The sequence below is a fragment of the Amblyomma mixtum genome, chromosome 4, assembly GCF_055824585.1.
Source record: "Amblyomma mixtum isolate Tamu chromosome 4, ASM5582458v1, whole genome shotgun sequence".
In the NCBI taxonomy this organism is placed as follows: Eukaryota; Metazoa; Arthropoda; class Arachnida; order Ixodida; family Ixodidae; genus Amblyomma; species Amblyomma mixtum.
The window spans coordinates 77,234,067-77,252,835 of NC_143015.1; the positions used below are offsets into that span (position 1 = coordinate 77,234,067).

At 48.9% G+C, this 18,769-nt stretch overlaps 1 protein-coding gene across 2 annotated transcripts; it reads left to right on the forward strand.

Moving 5' to 3' along the window:
* The first annotated feature begins 904 nt into the window (after window positions 1-904).
* Window positions 905-18,563, forward strand: LOC149347124 (prostaglandin reductase 3-like). 2 transcript variants are annotated; one of them, XM_089585496.1, is made up of 3 exons: window positions 905-934; window positions 1,672-1,932; window positions 17,790-18,563. In XM_089585496.1, exons 1-3 carry the CDS (start codon window positions 914-916, stop codon window positions 18,561-18,563), a joined length of 1,056 nt encoding a protein of 351 aa, XP_089441622.1. In that variant the 5' UTR covers window positions 905-913. The 2 variants fall into 2 exon arrangements, with proteins under 2 accessions (XP_089441622.1, XP_089441623.1); XM_089585497.1 differs by lacking the exon at window positions 905-934 and having other exon boundaries at window positions 1,651-1,932.
* The last annotated feature ends 206 nt before the right edge of the window (window positions 18,564-18,769 follow it).

Below are 18,769 nucleotides of genomic sequence, written 5' to 3' on the forward strand. Positions count from 1 at the left end.
AATTTATAGACCAATCTATAACATCGTTAAAAAAATACAAAGAAAAACCCACCCAAGCATGGCGGCAACTGCGAACACCCTGTTTCAAGGGGGCGCTCATATCTTCTATCCATCCATCCATATCTGGCTTTGGCGGTTCGGAAACAAGCCTGGCGGACCGTGCTAGGGTGGTGGCAACTTCTCGTGAGGGCCCCTACTGTAGGGTTGGAGTTAGTGCGCCCAGCTGTTAATACAATTGATAGAGTGCCCTTAACCATTCATGCAACAATAAATGCGATTCTTATACCGATATGAGAGCCATCCGGGCCTACTTAGTGTGGCCGACATTTTCGGATTAAGCTCTGGCCGAGAAATCAGTCCAGAAAGTTGGCAAAAAAGCAGCACGAAGGGAAGGCAACGGACGGAAAGAAACTCAAAGCTAGACAAGAATATATGCAGGGACCAGAACACTAGGAGAAGGACAGTTAGCACGCATTTAACTGTGTGCTTACTGCAGTAAATATTATTTGCGAGTTAGCGCCTGTCCTTGCGTTCCTCTCTGTTCGTCGTCTTCCCTACGCGACTCTTCATCATGAAGGTAGTAGTCACAGTGTTAGCTTATCTGCAGTAGACGCTACTAAATGACTACTCGAATATTAGTTGCGTAAAAGATGATCAAACACAATGTGGAGAGCGACGACCCTTTCACATTACTTCAAAAAAGAATAAAGAAAACAATACAATTATCGGGCACTTAGTCCGCACCCAGCACTACGGTTTTCCCGCACAAAGAGGTTCGGAAAAAGTAAACAGATAGGTTTGGGGGCATCCGCAATCACCTCGTATCGAAATGCTCATATCATCCACCACACAAATGAAGAGCACTACGCCGAGTGCGTTGAGCGTACCTTCCACCAGATCACCTCCTCTCCATATGAATCATTCTGCTGTGAGCGTCAGAATAAGGGGTACGACCTAATGAACGGCTTTCGCATTTAAAAAGAACATGCGGACAGTTCGAGACTCCCTCCCAACCTATGTTCGCATCAGTAGGAGAAAGTAGCGATAAAAGATTACCTTTTGATAAGAATCTCGAAAATTCATGTGCCATGTACTGCACAACATATCCGTCATAATTACAAAAGAGGCACGCACTGACCTCATCGCTGAAAGGTAAAGGACCAGCGATGAGCAGCTGAAGTTAATTACCGCGTCCTGAACGCACCAAAACAAGACTGGGCGGTTATAATTAATACCTCAGCGCGAAGTTAAAATAGGCTTATCATTTTAGCTGGGCGAGGCCACTGACGACGATGAGATGTTTGTCGTTCGTTCCGAGCCTTCGAGCGACCTAACCTTTCTCGCTGCGATTACCTCACGTGGGACCTGTCAGCCTCATCTCGCATGCCGCCTGCAGCTTCAGCGGCGTTGCTGCGAAGGCTTCCAACATGCACTGCCTGTGACACCGGAATTCCAGCGAGATGAATGCTGGCGCATTGAACGCAGTGTATTTTCGTTCCGCACTCCAATCCTTCAGTGCTCTGCCTATGCAATGCATCCGAAGAGTGTGACAGCTGGCTCAGGGGGGATGATTGTTTTGCAATAGGCGCGGTGTGCTATTTGCGCGGGCCAGTCATCAGTTCAGTACGAGTAGAGTTGCTGAAGAGGGCGATCATGGCGACCAGCATTGAGGTTCCTGCCGAGTTCCGCAAACTAGTGTGCGTTAAGAGGACACCCAACTTCCGCGAGGCGGTCTCCATTGTGACGGTTCCTACGCCAAAGCCCGGCCCGGGAGAAGTGCTCGTGTGTACACGCTACGCTGGTGTCAACGCCTGGGACGTCAACGCCACTGCTGGTCGGTTCGAGTCGGCGACTGGCGAGCCCCCGTTTGACCTGGGCTTCGAGTCAGTCGGCGATATTGTCGCCGTCGGCGCCAACGTCATTGGGTTTAAGGTAAATCGCAGCGAACACGGAACGGTCGACGCCGATTAGCTTCTGTGTCAGATCACTAACTGCAGGGAATACTGTCCCGAACTCTGTGCGGCTTCTCTTAAAAAAAAAAAAATATCTTGCACGCATATTCAATTTTCTTTGTTTCGGTGACTGCGGCACATTATATTGGGTGCACATTGTTGGCGGTGTTCGGATGTTTTGATGTAGCATTTGTGGGAAGTTGATTCTGTGTTAGGTGCTGTAACGTTGGGGAATTTTACATTTCTTCTCGAAAATGCATAATCTCGCCTTATCGCATCGCTCTGGCCTGCCATCTATCAGCAGCAGTACCGCCTTCTCTAATCTAAACTACAAACATGCTAGGATGAACAAGAACACGAGAAATAGACGGAGATGCAGCATTGAGCGCCGGCGATGTCCAGCGCCAGAGTCACAAAGGTCAGTTGTTCCAATTCAGCTGGTTTGTAGGTGGCCAGACGCGCCACGTCGAGCTAGATGGGTAAAGATGAAAGGGATGGATTTCAACGCGGCAAGTTAAGAGTAAGGCTTGCTTAATATGAGCATCGGGCTCGATGCAATTGGGGCATGCAAGCCGGTGGAGGAAGCAAGGGGCTTGGGAGAGGGCTGTATTCAGTACCACCGAAAAGGACGAGTTGGTGAACGTTTAGTATATATAAACCGCGCGAAGAAACGAAGACTAAGCAAGAAACACGTACACAAACGAAGCGCTATCGACGAATTTTTTAAAGGCGAAAGCCTTTAATGGCTCATGCTCGCAGTGTCCGTCCGTGCGCTGGAATCGTGCCAAATGTGGCCTCTCCTCCGCGCAGCGGCGCAACCTCCTCTCCTCCTTAGCAACCGGCACGCCGGGGGGGGGGGGGGGGGAGCGCAGTTGTGCATAGCAACCGTGACGTCACACAGTAGCGGTAGAATGAGCGCGCGCACAGTGGGTTGACCACAAGGCTTTCGCCAAACACACTTTAGAATTTCCAGTGTCTTCGGTAATTTTTTATTAAGAAAGTCTCATGGTTATGAAGCCTTCAGATACAGTGCGCGCAGGCGCATAAAGCTTAAAACACACACACACACGAACACACACACACACACACACACACACACACACACACACACACACACACACACACACACACACACACACACACACACACACACACACACACACACACACACACACACACACACACACACACACACACACACGCACGCACGCACGCACACACACACACAAAGCAAGAACAAGTCAAAGGACACGCGTGCAATACGTAATCACGCTCCAGTAGTTCCGGAAGATAATCGAGCTCGATCAGCTGTAACGCCACCGAAGGTGTTGCGACACACGGGGTGTACGATGTGGCGATGAGATATGCCTCTGCTACCTCCCCACAAAACTGATATCTATGCCTGTAGACAACGTCGGTAGCTCCCATCTCCGATGAACATCTTGTATCATTTTCTTGCCACAGTCGGGGCAATGGATGACAAGATTGGAAGAAGCGGACAAAGCCCCCAGCGCCCACTCGTGTTCCCTGAGACGAGCGTTGAGCACCTTCCCTTTTGTCCATAATACACACGAGAGTGGTACATTGTACACAACCGCTGTCCTGCACGGCACGTATCTGTTGACAATTTTCTTGAACTGCTTTCGTTTTATCTGGCTTCGAGCTTCGTCAAGTAGGATGATCTGACCCATGTTCAACGGTCAGGGTTGAGGGTCGCCCCAATCCTCACTGACGTATTCCTTGGGATGGTACACAAGGCACTCGAAGTCGGCATCGGGCTTCTAGCGATCAAAGTGTTCCGGTATGTAGACGACTACCTTGTGTTCACTAGAGAAGGCAGTCACTTGAGAACATCAGCAGACCTCTTGAAACTTTTCAAAGAAACGGGAAAGGGCTTAAAATTCACTTCTGAGTTCCTCGAGAATCGGCATATTCAGTTTCTTCTATTGGACCTCAAATAGAGATCACGCATGCTGGAAATATGCACCAAGATCGTAAAAACCCCTTCTGAGCCACAATTCTGGTCACTCGAGGCTTGTTAAAGATGGCACAGCCAGTCATGCCTGAGATCGGCACTGAAAAAGCCTTGCCCACACCTGGTTGAGGATAGATTCTACGTACAGGGCTTAAGGACGCTGGCTTTCTCGAACAGAGTCTTGCACGTTTATCAGATAGGCTCCTGGTGCGGAAGAAAGGCGGTTTCTCAAATGCCCGAGAACGTCCCCGTGACAAAAGGAAGAAAGTTGCACCCATCGCATATCGACACGGCGCCTCAAAAAAGTTGCAGCCAGGTTTGGCACACAAGTGGTTTTTACCGCTGAACACAACGTCGGCAAAATATGTGGTGCGGCCAGAGAGAAGCGGGAAGAGTCGAGGCCATATGCAGGAAAGTGCGCTATCAAAATACGCCAACAGATACTTGTCGTGCAATACAAGGGCTGTTTGCAAAGTTCCGCTCTTGCGTGGAGTCGAGGCCATATGCAGGAAGGTGCGGTATCAAATTACGCCAACAGATATTTGTCGTGCAACACAAGGGTTTTTTACAAAGTGCCGCTCTCGTGTTTAAAAGTTTATTACGGGTAGACATGCAGAAGCTGTTAACAAAGACGTCTGCAGGTGACCTGTGTGTCCCCTATCGTTAATGTACGTAAGGTACACAGACTGGTGCACTTAAGTCGGAAAGAGGCTCTTTACAACTGTGCGCCTAAACGGATAGGGCGCTGAAAAGGGCGCAAACAGTGGTAACCAGTCCAATGGAGAGTCACTGCCCTGACAGACATCGGCCACCACCACAACGTCTTATGCTGTGTTGTAACTGGCGCCTGCCACTTGGTGGCGACTAGATTGGCATGCTCTGAACAGGAGGGGAGGGGGGGGGGAGCACTGCGATGCGCTTATTTATTTATTTGATACCTCAAAGGCCCATGGTATGGGGATTACACGAGGGTAGTTGCTTCGTGATAGCAGAAACTATGTTCGTCACCGCATCGACATGAAACAAAATTGCATGAATGACGATGATCATGATAGCCATCCTTATCATCCTTCATCAGCCCATTCTGCACTTCCAAATTCTCAGAGGCGGTTGAGCCGGGGCCGTACAGCGGAACAGAATGAGTCAATGGATGGGAAGGCTCGCCTTTGTCGCCAACGTAGTTGTAGCCGCACACAAAAATCAGAATGCGGCCTAGAAGGCCGAACACGTCCCTAGGTCCCTAGGGCCGAACAAGAGCGGGTGAGCGCTACGGCACGACGTGCGGTGAAAGCAGCGAGGGACCCTGACCTTGATGCCAATCATGAAAAATGAAACGGCTGAACGTGGCGGGAAGCAGAACGCCAGAAGTGACCAGGCGTAGAGTTTCTCAATATTAACTAGAGGGAAAGCTGGTGCTCCCGTCTACACCAGTTTCTACCGCGGGAATGCCGGGAAGGCGAGGGTGTTCAGTTGGCTTGTCTAGTGTTGGCCATAAAATATGGATTCATTTCAGAATCGGCAGCCGCACCGGGATCCCCATGATTCAGTCGTCTACGCACAGATGAAATTATTTTATTGGCCTGTTTATCACTTTTTAAATAAATCAAACATAAGCGTTAGGCTGATGTGGAAACTTTGACAGCATATCTTGGAGGTTTGTCGCGAGAAAAGCCGTACTGTTATTTCTTTATCAACGTTCCATGCTGAACTACAGCCAAGCCAAACACGAAATCCCATCTTCCTGGTATCCCTGGGCCTCTCCATGGAGGATGAAATGCAGCACTGCCTGCTTTCCCTCTGGGTAATATCGAGAAGCTCTATGGCTGGGAGGGACACAGAACACGATGTTTAGCTGGAAGAGAAGCGGATGATGGCGGCGGCTTCGCAAGCCCTGAAAACATCCATCGAGACCAAGCGTCGGCAGTTCAAAGAACAGGAATGGGCGAACGGGGTTGCACATTGAGCCGATAAAAGAGCTGGATTATAGCCCAGTACGGCTGGGACCAGCTCTGAGCTGTCCAACTGATAGTGGTAAAGCTTTCGTGCCATAAATTTCACGACTGCATCTTCTTCCTACGAATCTCGGTCTTCGCCGCCGTTTGTCTGTACTAAGCTATTGTCCGTTACCACGAGGTTTCTCGGGAACAGCAGTCTCAGAAGCCCCCTAGATGATAGCACCTGCCATCGCAGGGCAGTGGCGCATCGCTTAACTACCGCCCCACTTCACCTGGAATGGTATGAGGACTCCCAGGGATGAACGTAAAGTGATCACGAATGATTCTGCATATGTGGACACTAGCCTATTACCATTATCGCGTCATAGCCTTGAGGCGGAGATTAAATCCGATTTGGGTCGATCTTTGAAGCCTGTTTGGATCTGAAAACCGAGGAAGGGAATGAAGGAAGGAAAAAAATGAAAGTGAAAACTGAAGTGCTAGCACAGCTAATTCGCATTTGGCCTAACCACCCCAAATGGTCAGTCATTCTTTATGTTGCCTGGCTGCGATTATGTGGTTTTTATTGATAACTCGTTTTCTCGAAGTCTCCTCAAGCTTGTAGTTTTACCTTAAAACGCAAGGAACCAATACGATCAGCCCTCTTATTGCGAAATCTTGCACAAAACACCGCATGTTGCACCTATTACAGCGAAGAATGTGCTATTCCTCAATAGGCTGGCTGGGTTGTTAGGCGACAATGTATGCAGGTGCATTTTACCAACTGTGAACATGCGTTGACTTGAATATGCTCTACTTTGCTCGTATTGGCATTCTATTGTCAAAGCATTATTTTTATTAAAGTACTGCACGGGCTTCACGCTGATGCCCGAGCCCGGCCTAGGTCCGCGGCATGGATGCTGGGCCCGCTTCGTTATCACTCTAGCGAGCCCGGCCCGGCCCTCCAAGCTAGGCGTTAGGCCCGGCACGGTTCGGGCCTGTTCCCGCAGGAGCTCAAGAGGCATATTGTACACTGTGTGCAAGTATGCTTCTAATAGCCAAGTAAAGAAGTGCCCGGGAAAGGCGCTGAAATCGCAATAACGGTTGAAAAAATCGGTTTCCTAAACAGAATAACAGGAGATAAGGCGGGATTATCCGCTCTATTTTTTGTTCATTCTGCTCATGTGTGTGTAGCTCTGAAGTTCTGGCAGCCAAATAGAAAGAGTCGCATACACAAGTTTTAAACAACTCTGCTTTACCTATCGATATTTAGTCAGTCATTCTTTACAGCCCGCAATTTCTAAATATTGAAACTTCCTCGAAGCCTTAGCAATGACATTTATTATTTTGTTTTAATGAGCATGATTTCACGGACACATCATACCGCATGGTATAATCGAGGCTCACCTCACTTTCCGAACTGCTCCTCAGTGCGTGCCAACCCGGTACCCCCCCTTGACAGCTATAGCTGTTAGTTCTCTAACCTCGAATTCGCAGCGTAGGGCGCCCACTGTCCGTATGCCCGGCGGACAGCAGCACTCAGTGCCTTGCGCAGCATGGTAGGGTAAAAGGGAGGGATACTCACGACCGCCTAGATCCAGCACGTGGCGCGGCAAGGTAGGGATGTCACAGCGGAGTGGTACGTGTGAGTGGTCACCTTGGAGGGTGGCTACATCACATACTGTAGGGAACAAAGGTAAGTGACTTCCGCTGCAAGTTCCGTACCATGTCGCCCTGCATGCGGTCTCCACCTTGTTTCCGACAGGACGTGGAATGGGCTGCGATAAACGGAACGCGGTGGAGTGCTCCGTCAGATCTTCGTCGGCGTTCGTTATGAATCTACTAGGTTCGTCGTACGCGCAGTCGATGCAGTCGATGAAGTCTCTGGAGTGGGAGCACTTGCGGCGTGCTCGAGAGGACTCGGGGCGTCGAGCAGTAGAGCGGCCAAAATAGAGTGAAGCAAGCGAAGGCCAATGACCCCCCATCCCTTGCGATGTCTGCTCACTACTTTACGGCTGCGATTATGCAGCACCGTCAGCATTCACCCGACTTTTACAGACGGGCTAATGCGAGTGCAGCGGCAAATGATGTGAACGCAGCAAAATAACATGCCCGTGCCCAGTGTCACTACTAGATGTATTACTCTACACTGACCAGCAAATATCACTCCCCATCCGATCGGAATCAGCATTTCGCATCAGCGTTCTGCGCAACCGAGCTGTTCCCGCAGTTTGCATTACCAGAGAGGTAAACATCGGGTAAACTGATTACTATGCAGGGGAGGAGGAGGTGAAAATTTTATTTAAGGCCAGCACTAAGGTCCAGTGATGAAGAGCCATGTTTGAAACAGAAAAGGCGCGAATGGGACACGGACAAGAAGGTCAGCAAAGTCAGCACTGGTCAGCAAGTTCCTCACGCGTTCCAGACAGCAGATTGAAAGTAATTATTGAAATCTGAGCATGCAAAAAAAAAAGCGTTTTGCACACACGTAGCAGAAGCTTGCATACAATTTCCTTGCTGGGAGAACCTGCACCCGCACTTTTTGTGGGCGTCGTCACTCCGTATACAAGTCAAAGGCTGAGCAGCAGGGGAAGCGACGCTTCATTGTAAGTTTTTGGGATTGTTAGGAACAGAAAGCTTCAGAGAATACTTCTGAGAAATTTCTAAGATACTTAATGACCGCTGTGTGAGGTGGCTCCTCGGGGCGACGATGAAGCGTTTCGTCTCGGCGCACCCGGGGTTTAATGCAACTGAGTCACCGCACACTGAAGAGGGAGTGGCGTTAACTGCATACTCATCAGTGGTCTCAAAGGAAGAGTACCACTATATACGACGATGATAATCCGGTATTTTGAATCCCGTCAGGTTTGCGTAAAGATACAGCGAACAAACGAGGGGCCGTCGCTGTCAAGAAAACTGATGCGTCGCACATACACCTTCATGTCGGAGCGGCGAGAGGGCATCTGGCAACATTTTTATGCCGCTCAGACAACGAATGGCCAGCCGTTGCTTCCGCGCGTATTGCCCGCTTGAGTAAGATGTTCAATGCAGTAGGCTGATGGCGAGGTCGACGAAGTACAGTCTTTTGTATCAAGACAAGTGGGTGTAAAGGAGCGGGCGGTAAGCTGGCGGCTGCGGTGCGGCCGACACGTCACACACCGCCATGTTGGCCAGGCGGAGCTAGGCTGGCTAGGCCTCTCGAGGACTGGCGGCGCAGGAGAAGAAACAGCAAGCGTACCGCGAACACGCTGGCGGCTTCAGAGGCTGAATCTGTGCGGCAGATTGCTGCCATCCGGCGTCTGGTATCATGACAAACGAGCAGTCTTTGCCAAAAGTAACCAGGCTGATGGGAAGGCTGCGGGAGCAGACGCGAGGCCGTGCGGCGGCGTTTCGTTCGCTGGCGCTTGCCGGCGCTCGTCCGCTCTGGGGGTACAGAATATGACGTAACTGCGAACCCTCACTGTCGTTCTTCGGACGACAAACGCTAGGCATGTGTGATGTTCGGGCTATGCTTTCACGTTTTCGGAGCACAGTTGTGTCTAGCGAGGGCACTCAGTATATAGCAACGGTGCTGTTCGCTGTTTTCGAGCAACTGCCCTGAAGCGGATATATGTCGCGGTTTTCGCTGTATAACTACGAGTGCTTATGTTCTGTGCACCGGCGCTCAAACCGATCACCAAAACAGCGCTTTTCCGAGTGTATGATGTGTCTAAATAAAAACAGGGTAACGGACCTCGAAATCTAAATCAGCTTCTTCCAGGGCGCCTTGCGTACTGCCGCTTTATGAGGCTCGAGTACAGAAATATGGGGAAATTTTTTAGCCCTTTCAAGCCCACTTAATTCTCTTTTATATTTTATATTCTTTTTTATATTTCTTTGATATTTTCTCTTTTATATTAGCTCCTTGATTAAGCTATGTATAAATAACTGCAATACTTGACTGTAATAATTTCTTGTATTTGCTTGTGAGTAAATTTTTTGCTTAAGAAACAAACTGTGATAAGCCTTCCTGACGCTCAACCATTAGGGACGCGTGATTAATTTTCTCAATACGCCGAAATTTTTATTTCTGGGTGACTCTCTCTCGCAAACCTAGCACTCCCAAAAACGAATAACACGAGCACACGATGTCAGAACTACCGCCTGCTTTTGTGTTTTCCGCTTTTATTTGAATACACCCTTGATCGCTTGGAGCCGATTGTCGCATCGGGGCATCAGCAACATTTTGGTGGGCAACCGTTCTGTGCAACTAAAAGGCTTGGTCCCAACCTAGCCTTTCCCGCCCAATTTGAATCGTCCAGTTAGGATGTTCTTGAAAGCTCAAACCAACCACTCAGATGATTTCTCGATTGAGCCCTTCTAACATATGTCTTCGTTAGAAACACAGTACAAAAATCGACTAGTAAGCTTTACTCTCTGGCGTAACACTCCCGATAGCGTTCGCATTAGAGGTTCTGTTCTGCTGGTTTCTGAGCAGACAGCTGTACTCTTCGCGTTATGCATTTGCTGTAACGCAAGCCGGGAATAACATTTTTTCAGAAGAATAAACCGGAGGGGCTAATAGGCACGCTTTGAAAATATAAAAGATAGATAAGTGGGCTTGAAAAGCTAACAAGTTTCCCCATATTAAGCATGAAATGCTTTTAGCTCCCGTTTTCGGCAGTGTGGTGACGTCACGCCGAGACCGAGAGCCAACATCCGGGCACTGAATTCCACTTATCCGGGCACTGAATTCCAGACATCCGCGTGCTCAAACAAGAGGATCCGGGCACTGTACGAGATTTAACGAGACTCATACGTGATCTGTTAGGGGCTTTGAGAGAGGGCCGCTTAGAGCAAGAGGGGAGCTCCAGGGCGAGAAGGGCTTTGGGCGGAAAAACTGCTTCCGCGCCGTCCCCAAGGATGTCGCCGCGGTCCCACACTCACGCATGTAAAAGACCGGCCGCTGGGCCTTCAGCTCATGACGTTTCCCCCTTTGGCAGGCAAATGTATACACGCTCGCGGAGTATTCGAACGCGCTGCTTGTACATTCTTGCCAGGCCTGCGTCTCGTCGTGTCCGCGTACGCTTCTGCATCGTCCTGCATTTCAATGCCGCCAGCGTCACAGCTGCTTAAGCCGAGCAATGGAGCCTGATGAAAGGGGAGTTAGGAAGCGTCTTGCGGAAAGCGATCGCTTTGCGAGTGATACGCCATAGCAGAAGACTGCTCGCCCCTGCCGACAACGCCATGATTATGCGGCTGCTCCCGAAAGCGACAAGGCCGCCACGGTTCGCGGCTGCCTACCTAAGCCCGCACTATTGCAGGCGATCGCTTCGACGTAACAAGAAGTGTGTGATGTGGTATGGTGTGGTGTGTTGAACACTAGGCCCATTTCAAGATTTTGACTAGTACCGTCTAAAACCAATGTGTTATGCCCGTAAACAATTCATGCTTACTCTACTCTCGGTTAAGGGAGAGGCAGAGATTTTTATGCAGTAGAGCCTAACAACGCGGCAGTACGCAAGGCACCCCGTAAAAAGCTGATATAAATTTCGAGGTCCGTTACCCTGCTTTAGTTTAGACACATGAAACACGCAGAAAGCGTTATTTTGGGGATCCGTTTCAGCAGAAGTGTACAGAACTTAAGCCTCGTAGTAAACGCGACTTATATCCGCTTGAGGGCAGTTACCCGAAAAGAACGAACAGCACCGTTGCTATACTTGAGCGCCCTCGCTCGGCATAACCTTGCTCTGAACACGTGAAGGCGCAGCCTGCACACCATACGCGCCTAGTTTTTATCGTCCAATGAAGGAGACTGAGTATGCGAAGTTACGTCAGCTGCTGCACCCTCGCAGCTGTCTTGCTCCGGCAAGCGCCAGCGAACGCAGCGCCGCCGCACGGCAGCGCGACGTTGGCAGCCTTCGCGGCAGCCTGGTTATTTTTGGCAAAGACTGTACGTGAAGCGACAAGAGTAGCGGCGATAAGCGAGCCGGCAGCGGCGAGGAAGCCGGTGTCGTCACCTCCAAGCGTGGCGAACTGGCAGCTGCCGCTAGGCGGCGAGCAGACGCTAAGGGGTTTGTAAACGGTCTGAAGGAATATTCAAGCCGACGTACTCTTGTACGGAAAAGTAGTAAAATCATGTGAATGCTTGACTTTACTAATTCGAGTTCTTGACGGCAGTAAAAAAGGCGTATTTCCTCATTTTCACCACTTACTGCGAGTCACACTAGTTTATGATAGGGAGTTTAAAAGCGGGCTGTTGTCGTTATACTCCTATTAAGGCTAATTTATGTTTACACAGAAGGGGATTGAGAGTTCCCGGATGTTAATTAATTGGTTGAGTTGATGAGTCAACGCATTTCTTTCAATCCTAACGTGTTCAGGTGTCCAAGACAAGGGTATTGCGATTTTCGGACTGCGGCTATGGGACTCTATTAGAATGTCATGCAGGTTGGTCTCTAGTAACCGGCGCGTAGGTTGAAAACTGCATTGCTGGAATCGGTATAGATGCTGATGTCAGAATTTTGGTTTTTACTGAACACAGAATGTTATTTTACGGTATAGATTATCGCGTGTGTTTTCAGAGTGGGTATAATAGGATAATTGCAAAATGGCCCAGCTGTGTGGGAGATCGGTGGTGTCAGTACGGATGCATGTATTGCGTACACATATGATCCCATGCTAGAGGGTGTGGAGCTCGTGTATGTCGTCATACATTTGCTGTCTCGGTGGTGTCGCTTTGCTTTTGCTCTAAAGCAGCCCTCATGGCGGTGTCTCATCATATCTTTTTGCTATGTTCAGAAATGCGATGTTGCGCAGTAGTGGAGACTCTTGACTAACAGCTGGAAGGAAAGCGTATCGCTGAATACAAGCGAGGTATCGGTATCTGACCCACACAAGTGAGCGCTTCACACTGCTGTGGACGTTTATGAACGGGCTTTTCTTCGCTATATTCACCTTATTTATTGCTATTCAAAGAAGGATTAATCGGGGTACTTTACTGCTTACTGGGACATTTTTCCATTATTCAGCGTTATCGTTATTCAGTGTAATCAGCCGCCATTTCATTTCATGTCACTGCATCCGCTAGACGGCTGATATGAGTACGCAAACAATGAGGCTGACAGCCGCCTTTTCCGTAAGGCTGCCGTCAGAATGCTGTCTCGTCTGACGTGCAGAACTTGACAGATTCTGTGACGTTTTCCCTGTGGCGTCCTTGCAATTATCGCCCCGTTATGTGGATCTGTGCATGTACCCTGTTTTGTCGCATGACACATGGAAGTCCAGAGTATACCGGTCTCTTTCAGTTGCTCTACGACTGCAGAAAACTCACTGCTCTCGAAGATGCTTAACGCTGTAGGACGCTAGCAAGCGGACAGCTCCGAAATGCTTCCATATTTTGTGCGTGGACCACAGAGAGACACACTGATGTTTCATTAAGTCTGCAACCTTGTAACAGCCTTTTCGTTGTGGCCCTGCGTGTGAGCTACCTTTCTTTCAACCCGCTCTCGAAAGAATCCATCGCCCTCGCTTCAGCAGCTCGATTCACATGCACGAAATGAAAATAGCCCTCTATAAAAAATCAAAGCATTGCTTACGACAGTTTTTGAATTAAATACTGGTAATTAAAATGCTCGCGCTGAGCAAAACTCCCCTATAAACTTCAAGTCACTTTAGACCCCAAAGGGATACCACATGACACTGCCAAAAAGAAAACTGCCGGTAATTCATCCGCAGAAAATATAACTCGCCGAAAATGCCAAAATCTGCGTTCTGAAATAAACATCAAAAAATAGTCTGTCGTATATGCAAAAATATAAACCGAAGAGTCTAATCCTCAACTTATATCCTCTCCATTTCCTTATCACTTGCTTGATGGTGTCAATATGGTATATTGTCGAGCGCGCTTTGCCAAAGCCTGCCTGGCCTTCTAGTTAAATGCAGTCTAAGCTGGTTCTAATTCTACTAGCGATTACCTTAAGCGACGCACAGTAGTGGTGTAGTGCTTGACGCCCCCTTTTTTATGTATTAATATAACCTTAGCGTTATTCCGAGATTCCTGTACGCTCAAAGTCATGAGACATTGCGTATACAGGGTGGCAAATTTTTCCAGCCCGGTATCCCCTTCGTCGTTGAACACATGTGCGGACGCATGGTACCCACTGACAAATTTTTCGAATTGCATTGCGTGTAAGCTTTATTTACTTCCTCTTTTGTCACCAACATGATGTCGAATTCCTTGACTCGATTACGTACCCCATTAGCAACCTTGTTACTTCGACTACAGTAAAGACGAGGACGAGATGCTCTTCTCTCTTATTATGCTGTTATTAATATTTATTTATTGTGATTTTATTGATTATTTAGTCCACAGAAGAGATGAAGATAGATGTTCTGACGAAGTAAAAACTTGCGCAGAATTCCTAGTCTAATTTAACTATCTTATCTATATTGAGGACGCCTCATGTTTTCCTATCGCTTATCTTCATTAACCTCCTTACACGTCTAAAACTGTTTACCTAATTCCTCGTTGAGAGCAGCTGTAAGTATGAAATGCACTCAACGAGCGTCATAACATTCAAAAACGGCTTATAGATGGCGGTAGCTGCAATCGGGTGTCGGTAAGGTCCCTTGGCTACTGAGCGCGCCCGCCTAACTCTGTTTCTCGAGCTTGACAGCGCGCTAGATATTAATAGCTGCTTTCATAGCTTGGGAAGCCGCTGTGTCCAGCCGCCTTTCTTTTTTGTTCCGGGAAGCGCGCACAGGCCTCGGCGGTGCTTTCGCTCTTTGATGGACCGCAGCGCAATTGCACGCTCTGACCTTTAGCGATGCGCTCTTGACCACCTCCTCATCGTGTGCGGCTACTGAATGAGGCCTCTGGAAGCATTGGCGAGCCTGCCGGATTACAGAGACATTAGAAAATTACCATTAGAAAACGCTCAGCGGAGAGATGGATGAGCCCGAAACAAGGTGGATCTAGAGCTAGCAACCTCTGTTTACTCTATAGAACATAGTGCAAGGCGTCGCAGTGGGGATCTAGTGGGCTGAGGCGTAGAGAAATCGAAGCTGCGATATCTATTGAAATCGGTTTGGTTTGGTTTATTAGGGTTTAACGTCCCAAAGCGACTCAGGCTATGAGGGACGCCGTAGTGAAGGGCTCCGGAAATTTCGACCACCTGGGGCTCTTTAACGCGCGCTTACGAGGTCTGTTAGAAAAGTATCCGACTTTATATTTTTTTTGCGAACACCTGATGGATATGAGACAAGCGCGCTTGCATCAGGCGACCTTGAACCTTCATGCGCATGCATGAATTTTTTCCCGCCTGCCGATAGCGTCAGTCGCTGGGAAGCAGCGTTTGACTGAGGCAGTGTGCAGTGCTCTCGTCGGTTTTTTATTGCAATGAAAATGGCGGAGTGAAAGGAGCAGCGCTACTGCAACAAATTTTGCCATAAACTTGGCGACAGCTGAGTGGAAACCATTCGAAATATTCAGACGGCTTTCGGTGAAGATGCTATGAGCAGCACACAGTTTAAGCAGTGTTACAATTGTTTTAAAGATGGCCGCACATCGGTGGAGAACGAGCCACGCTCCAATCGGCCATCAACATGCCAAAATGACCAGGTCATTGCCGAACTGAACGCTATGGTGATGCGGGACTGTCGCGTGACTATCCGAGAAATTGAGGAAGAGGTGGACATGAGCAATTTCTCCGCACAATCCATTATCACCGAAGATTTGGCCATAGAGAGAGTTGCGGCGAAATTCGTGCCGAAGCTGCTCACAGTGGAGCAAAAGCAGCTTCGTGTTGAAGTCTCACAGGACATGCTGGATTCCGCAAACAGTGACCCCGACTTCATCAACATCATAATCACTAGTGACGAGTCTTGGGTGTACAGGTACGACCCGGAAACCAGATCCCAGTCGTCAGAGTGGAAGCATTCCACGTCACCAAGACTTAAGAAGGCCCGCCAATTGCGCAGCAATGTGAAAGTGATGCTGACTGCTTTCTTTGACACCCTCTGTGTGGCAGACCACGAGTACGCACTCTACAGGGTCAAACAATGACCAAAGAGTACTACAGGGATGTCCTCCGTTGCCTACGTGATGCTGTGCGGCGCAAGAATCCGGAGCTGAGGTCAACAGGAAATTGGCGCACCCATGGCGCCAATGCTCCTGCACATTCCTCGCACTCGAATAAGATTTTTTGGTGAAAAATCAGACTCCTGTAGTTCAACAGACTCCTTACTGTCCTGATATGGCCCCTGCGATTTCTGGCTGGTTCCCAAAATCAAAAGGCTATTGAAAGGAGCGCGATTTCAGACAAGGAAGAACATTATGGCTGCAACGACAGCTGAGCTAAACTCCATTCCGAAAAGGGCCTTTTCGGAATACTTCCCACAATGGCAGCACCGCTGGGAGAAGTGTGTGGAGTCCCAAGTAGACTACTTTAAAGATGACTAGGTTTGCAACGCTCCAGTTATGCAAGTTTTTTTTCAACGGCCAAAGGTCGGATACTTTTCTAACAGACCTCGTACATCGCACAGTACACGGGCCTCTAGAATTTCGCCTCCATCGGAATTCGGCCGCCGCGGCTGGGATCAAACTCGCGTCTTTCCGGTCAGCAGCCGAGCGCCGTAACCACTGAGCCATCACGGCGGGTGTCTATTGAAATCGGCGCTGCTTCTAATGCCGCTGGGAACACAGAGATGGGAAAATTTCTTTTCTTTCTGGCATCATTTGTACTGAGAAATCAGGAAAATCTGGCTTCAATTTTGCGCCAGAATCGCTATGGTTTTGAAGTGATGGTCGGCTGAGTTTTGCTGAGAATCATTCCACGGTTAAAAAAGTCCTTGCTTCCCAATTCGCCCTTTTCAAAATACGCGTTCACGAGCGCTTACAAGTTGTTTTTGTGCCCGCGGAAAATGGTGCAGAGGTACCTGCAGGTGGAGGGGAGATCCGGTCACACAGACGAGTATTCTGCGCCGAGCATGAAGGAGCACATTTTGGTTCCACAACCAAAACAACAAGAAAAAGCGAACAAACCAAAAAAGGGGGATAAATTTACCTACCGAGACTTACATTACTGCGATGCAGGCTTAGAAGCTTACATGTGTTCCACAACGCTCCCCTTTCTTCCTTACCTGGGCCCTCCTAGCACTGGCTTTACAACTGAATTGCACTGCTGGTCGTTATTGAGACATTACCATGGCCGTGGCAATCACACAAGAACGACTTACTTTACTTCTGTAGAAGCTAGAGATTTCACACTGCTTTTAGCCTATCACAGAAGTCCGTTCTTTCTGCCTTTTTGATTACTGGACTCATTTGTTTAGTCCTGGGCTGAAAATGGCTGGCTCTCTGAGAATCAGGAAAGTAGCTTCGTTTCGCTGTTGGTATCATTGCACCAGCAGCAACACCTCTGCATGCAGTGTTTTATTTTCTGTAATAACCGGACGTACTAGCAGGTATCTATCTGAACGACCGGCCAACAACTCAACAAACTACATTACGAGCTTTGTTGTAACGAAAGGAAACCGTCTAGTACTCTCCCCCCCCCCCCAAAAAAAAAAAAAAAAATCAAGAAACTACATAGAGTTCACATCGTTACGAAAGGTATTTGTTTCTTCTCGATGTTTGTTTTTCAATGCAGGTCTTTTATTACGCCTATCCTGCTTGTACCTATATTCAGAAGTGCGTTTTATAGGTCTAATGTTCCTTAGAAGTTGTATGTGCTCATTTTACATTGATTCTCTAAACTGAAAGACAAACCGCCTACGGTAAATCGGGTGTCTAGGGCGAGTTACACAGGAGCTAAGCGGGTTATATTTTGTTCGCGTAATCATACAGAAATGTGCATAGGTGAGGAGTATGAAAAATGAAATATAAGCTAAAGTTTTGCTTTGTCGCTCGCATTATCATGTGACGCAAGACCCTTTCTTTATGGACAGGTGGGCGACGCCGTCGCAACCCTAAATTTCCCGATGTTGGGAGCCTTCGCCGAGTACCAGTGCCTGCGTGCGGAGCACGTCTTCCCCGTCCAGAAGGCCGTACCCGAGGTCGTCCCTCTGCTGATGAGTGGCCTGACTGCGGTCATCGGCCTCGATCGGCACGGCCACATCCGCGCGGGTGAGACTGTGCTCGTGACTTCCGGCGCCGGCGGACTCGGACACCTAGCCGTACAATATGCTCGAGCTGCCGGCTGCCGAGTGGCAGCCACCTGCTCCTCCTCAGAGAAGGAGGCCTACCTGCGCAGCCTTGGGTGCGAGACGGTCGTCAACTACCGCAACGGTGACCTGGACACTGAGCTAAGTCGGGCCTACCCAGAAGGCTTCGACGTTGTCTGGGAGACAGTCGGTGGCAAGACGTTCGACGTGCTCTTCAAGAAGCTCCGGCCTCGAGGACGTCTCGTGGTCGTAGGCGCCACTGATGGCTACAGGAGCGCGCGGGCTTTTCCAGAGGTGGATTTGAACAGGCTCTCCTTTCGACTTCTCTCCAAGTCTGTGGTGTTGTCCGGGTTCTTACTGTTTCACTATGATAACCTGTACCGGCAACACATTGCTTGTCTTAACATGATGCTTCAGAGTGGCAGTCTTGTTCCTAGGATTGACTTTGGATTCCAGGCAACCGATGGTGAGCTGAAAGGTGTCGAAGGATGTATTCGCGGTGTCGAGTATCTATATTCAGGCAGAAGCATGGGGAAGGTGGTAGTAAAGTTTGTTTGATTTGCAGCAGTTTTTGGTTCCCCAGAGATGTACGGAACCTAGTAACGGGGTATAAATAGGAAGGGCATCGGAAAGATTGACTGGCGTCACTTGTTGGCTGCCTTTTCTAAAATGCCTTGTTGAACACTTTCAGTAGGATTTCGTCGTCGTCTGTCCCTGAGTAATGGCAAGCTGAAACTGCGAGACCAATGCATATTGCAAATATT

Excerpts from the sequence above, each read along its gene's own strand:
- LOC149347124 (XM_089585496.1), top strand. The coding sequence starts at position 914 with ATGAATCATTCTGCTGTGAGC. Across the intron at positions 935-1,671 it reads TGAATCATTCTGCTGTGAGC|GTTCCTGCCGAGTTCCGCAA; the intron begins GTCAGAATAAGG and ends ACCAGCATTGAG. Across the intron at positions 1,933-17,789 it reads CCAACGTCATTGGGTTTAAG|GTGGGCGACGCCGTCGCAAC; the intron begins GTAAATCGCAGC and ends CTTTATGGACAG.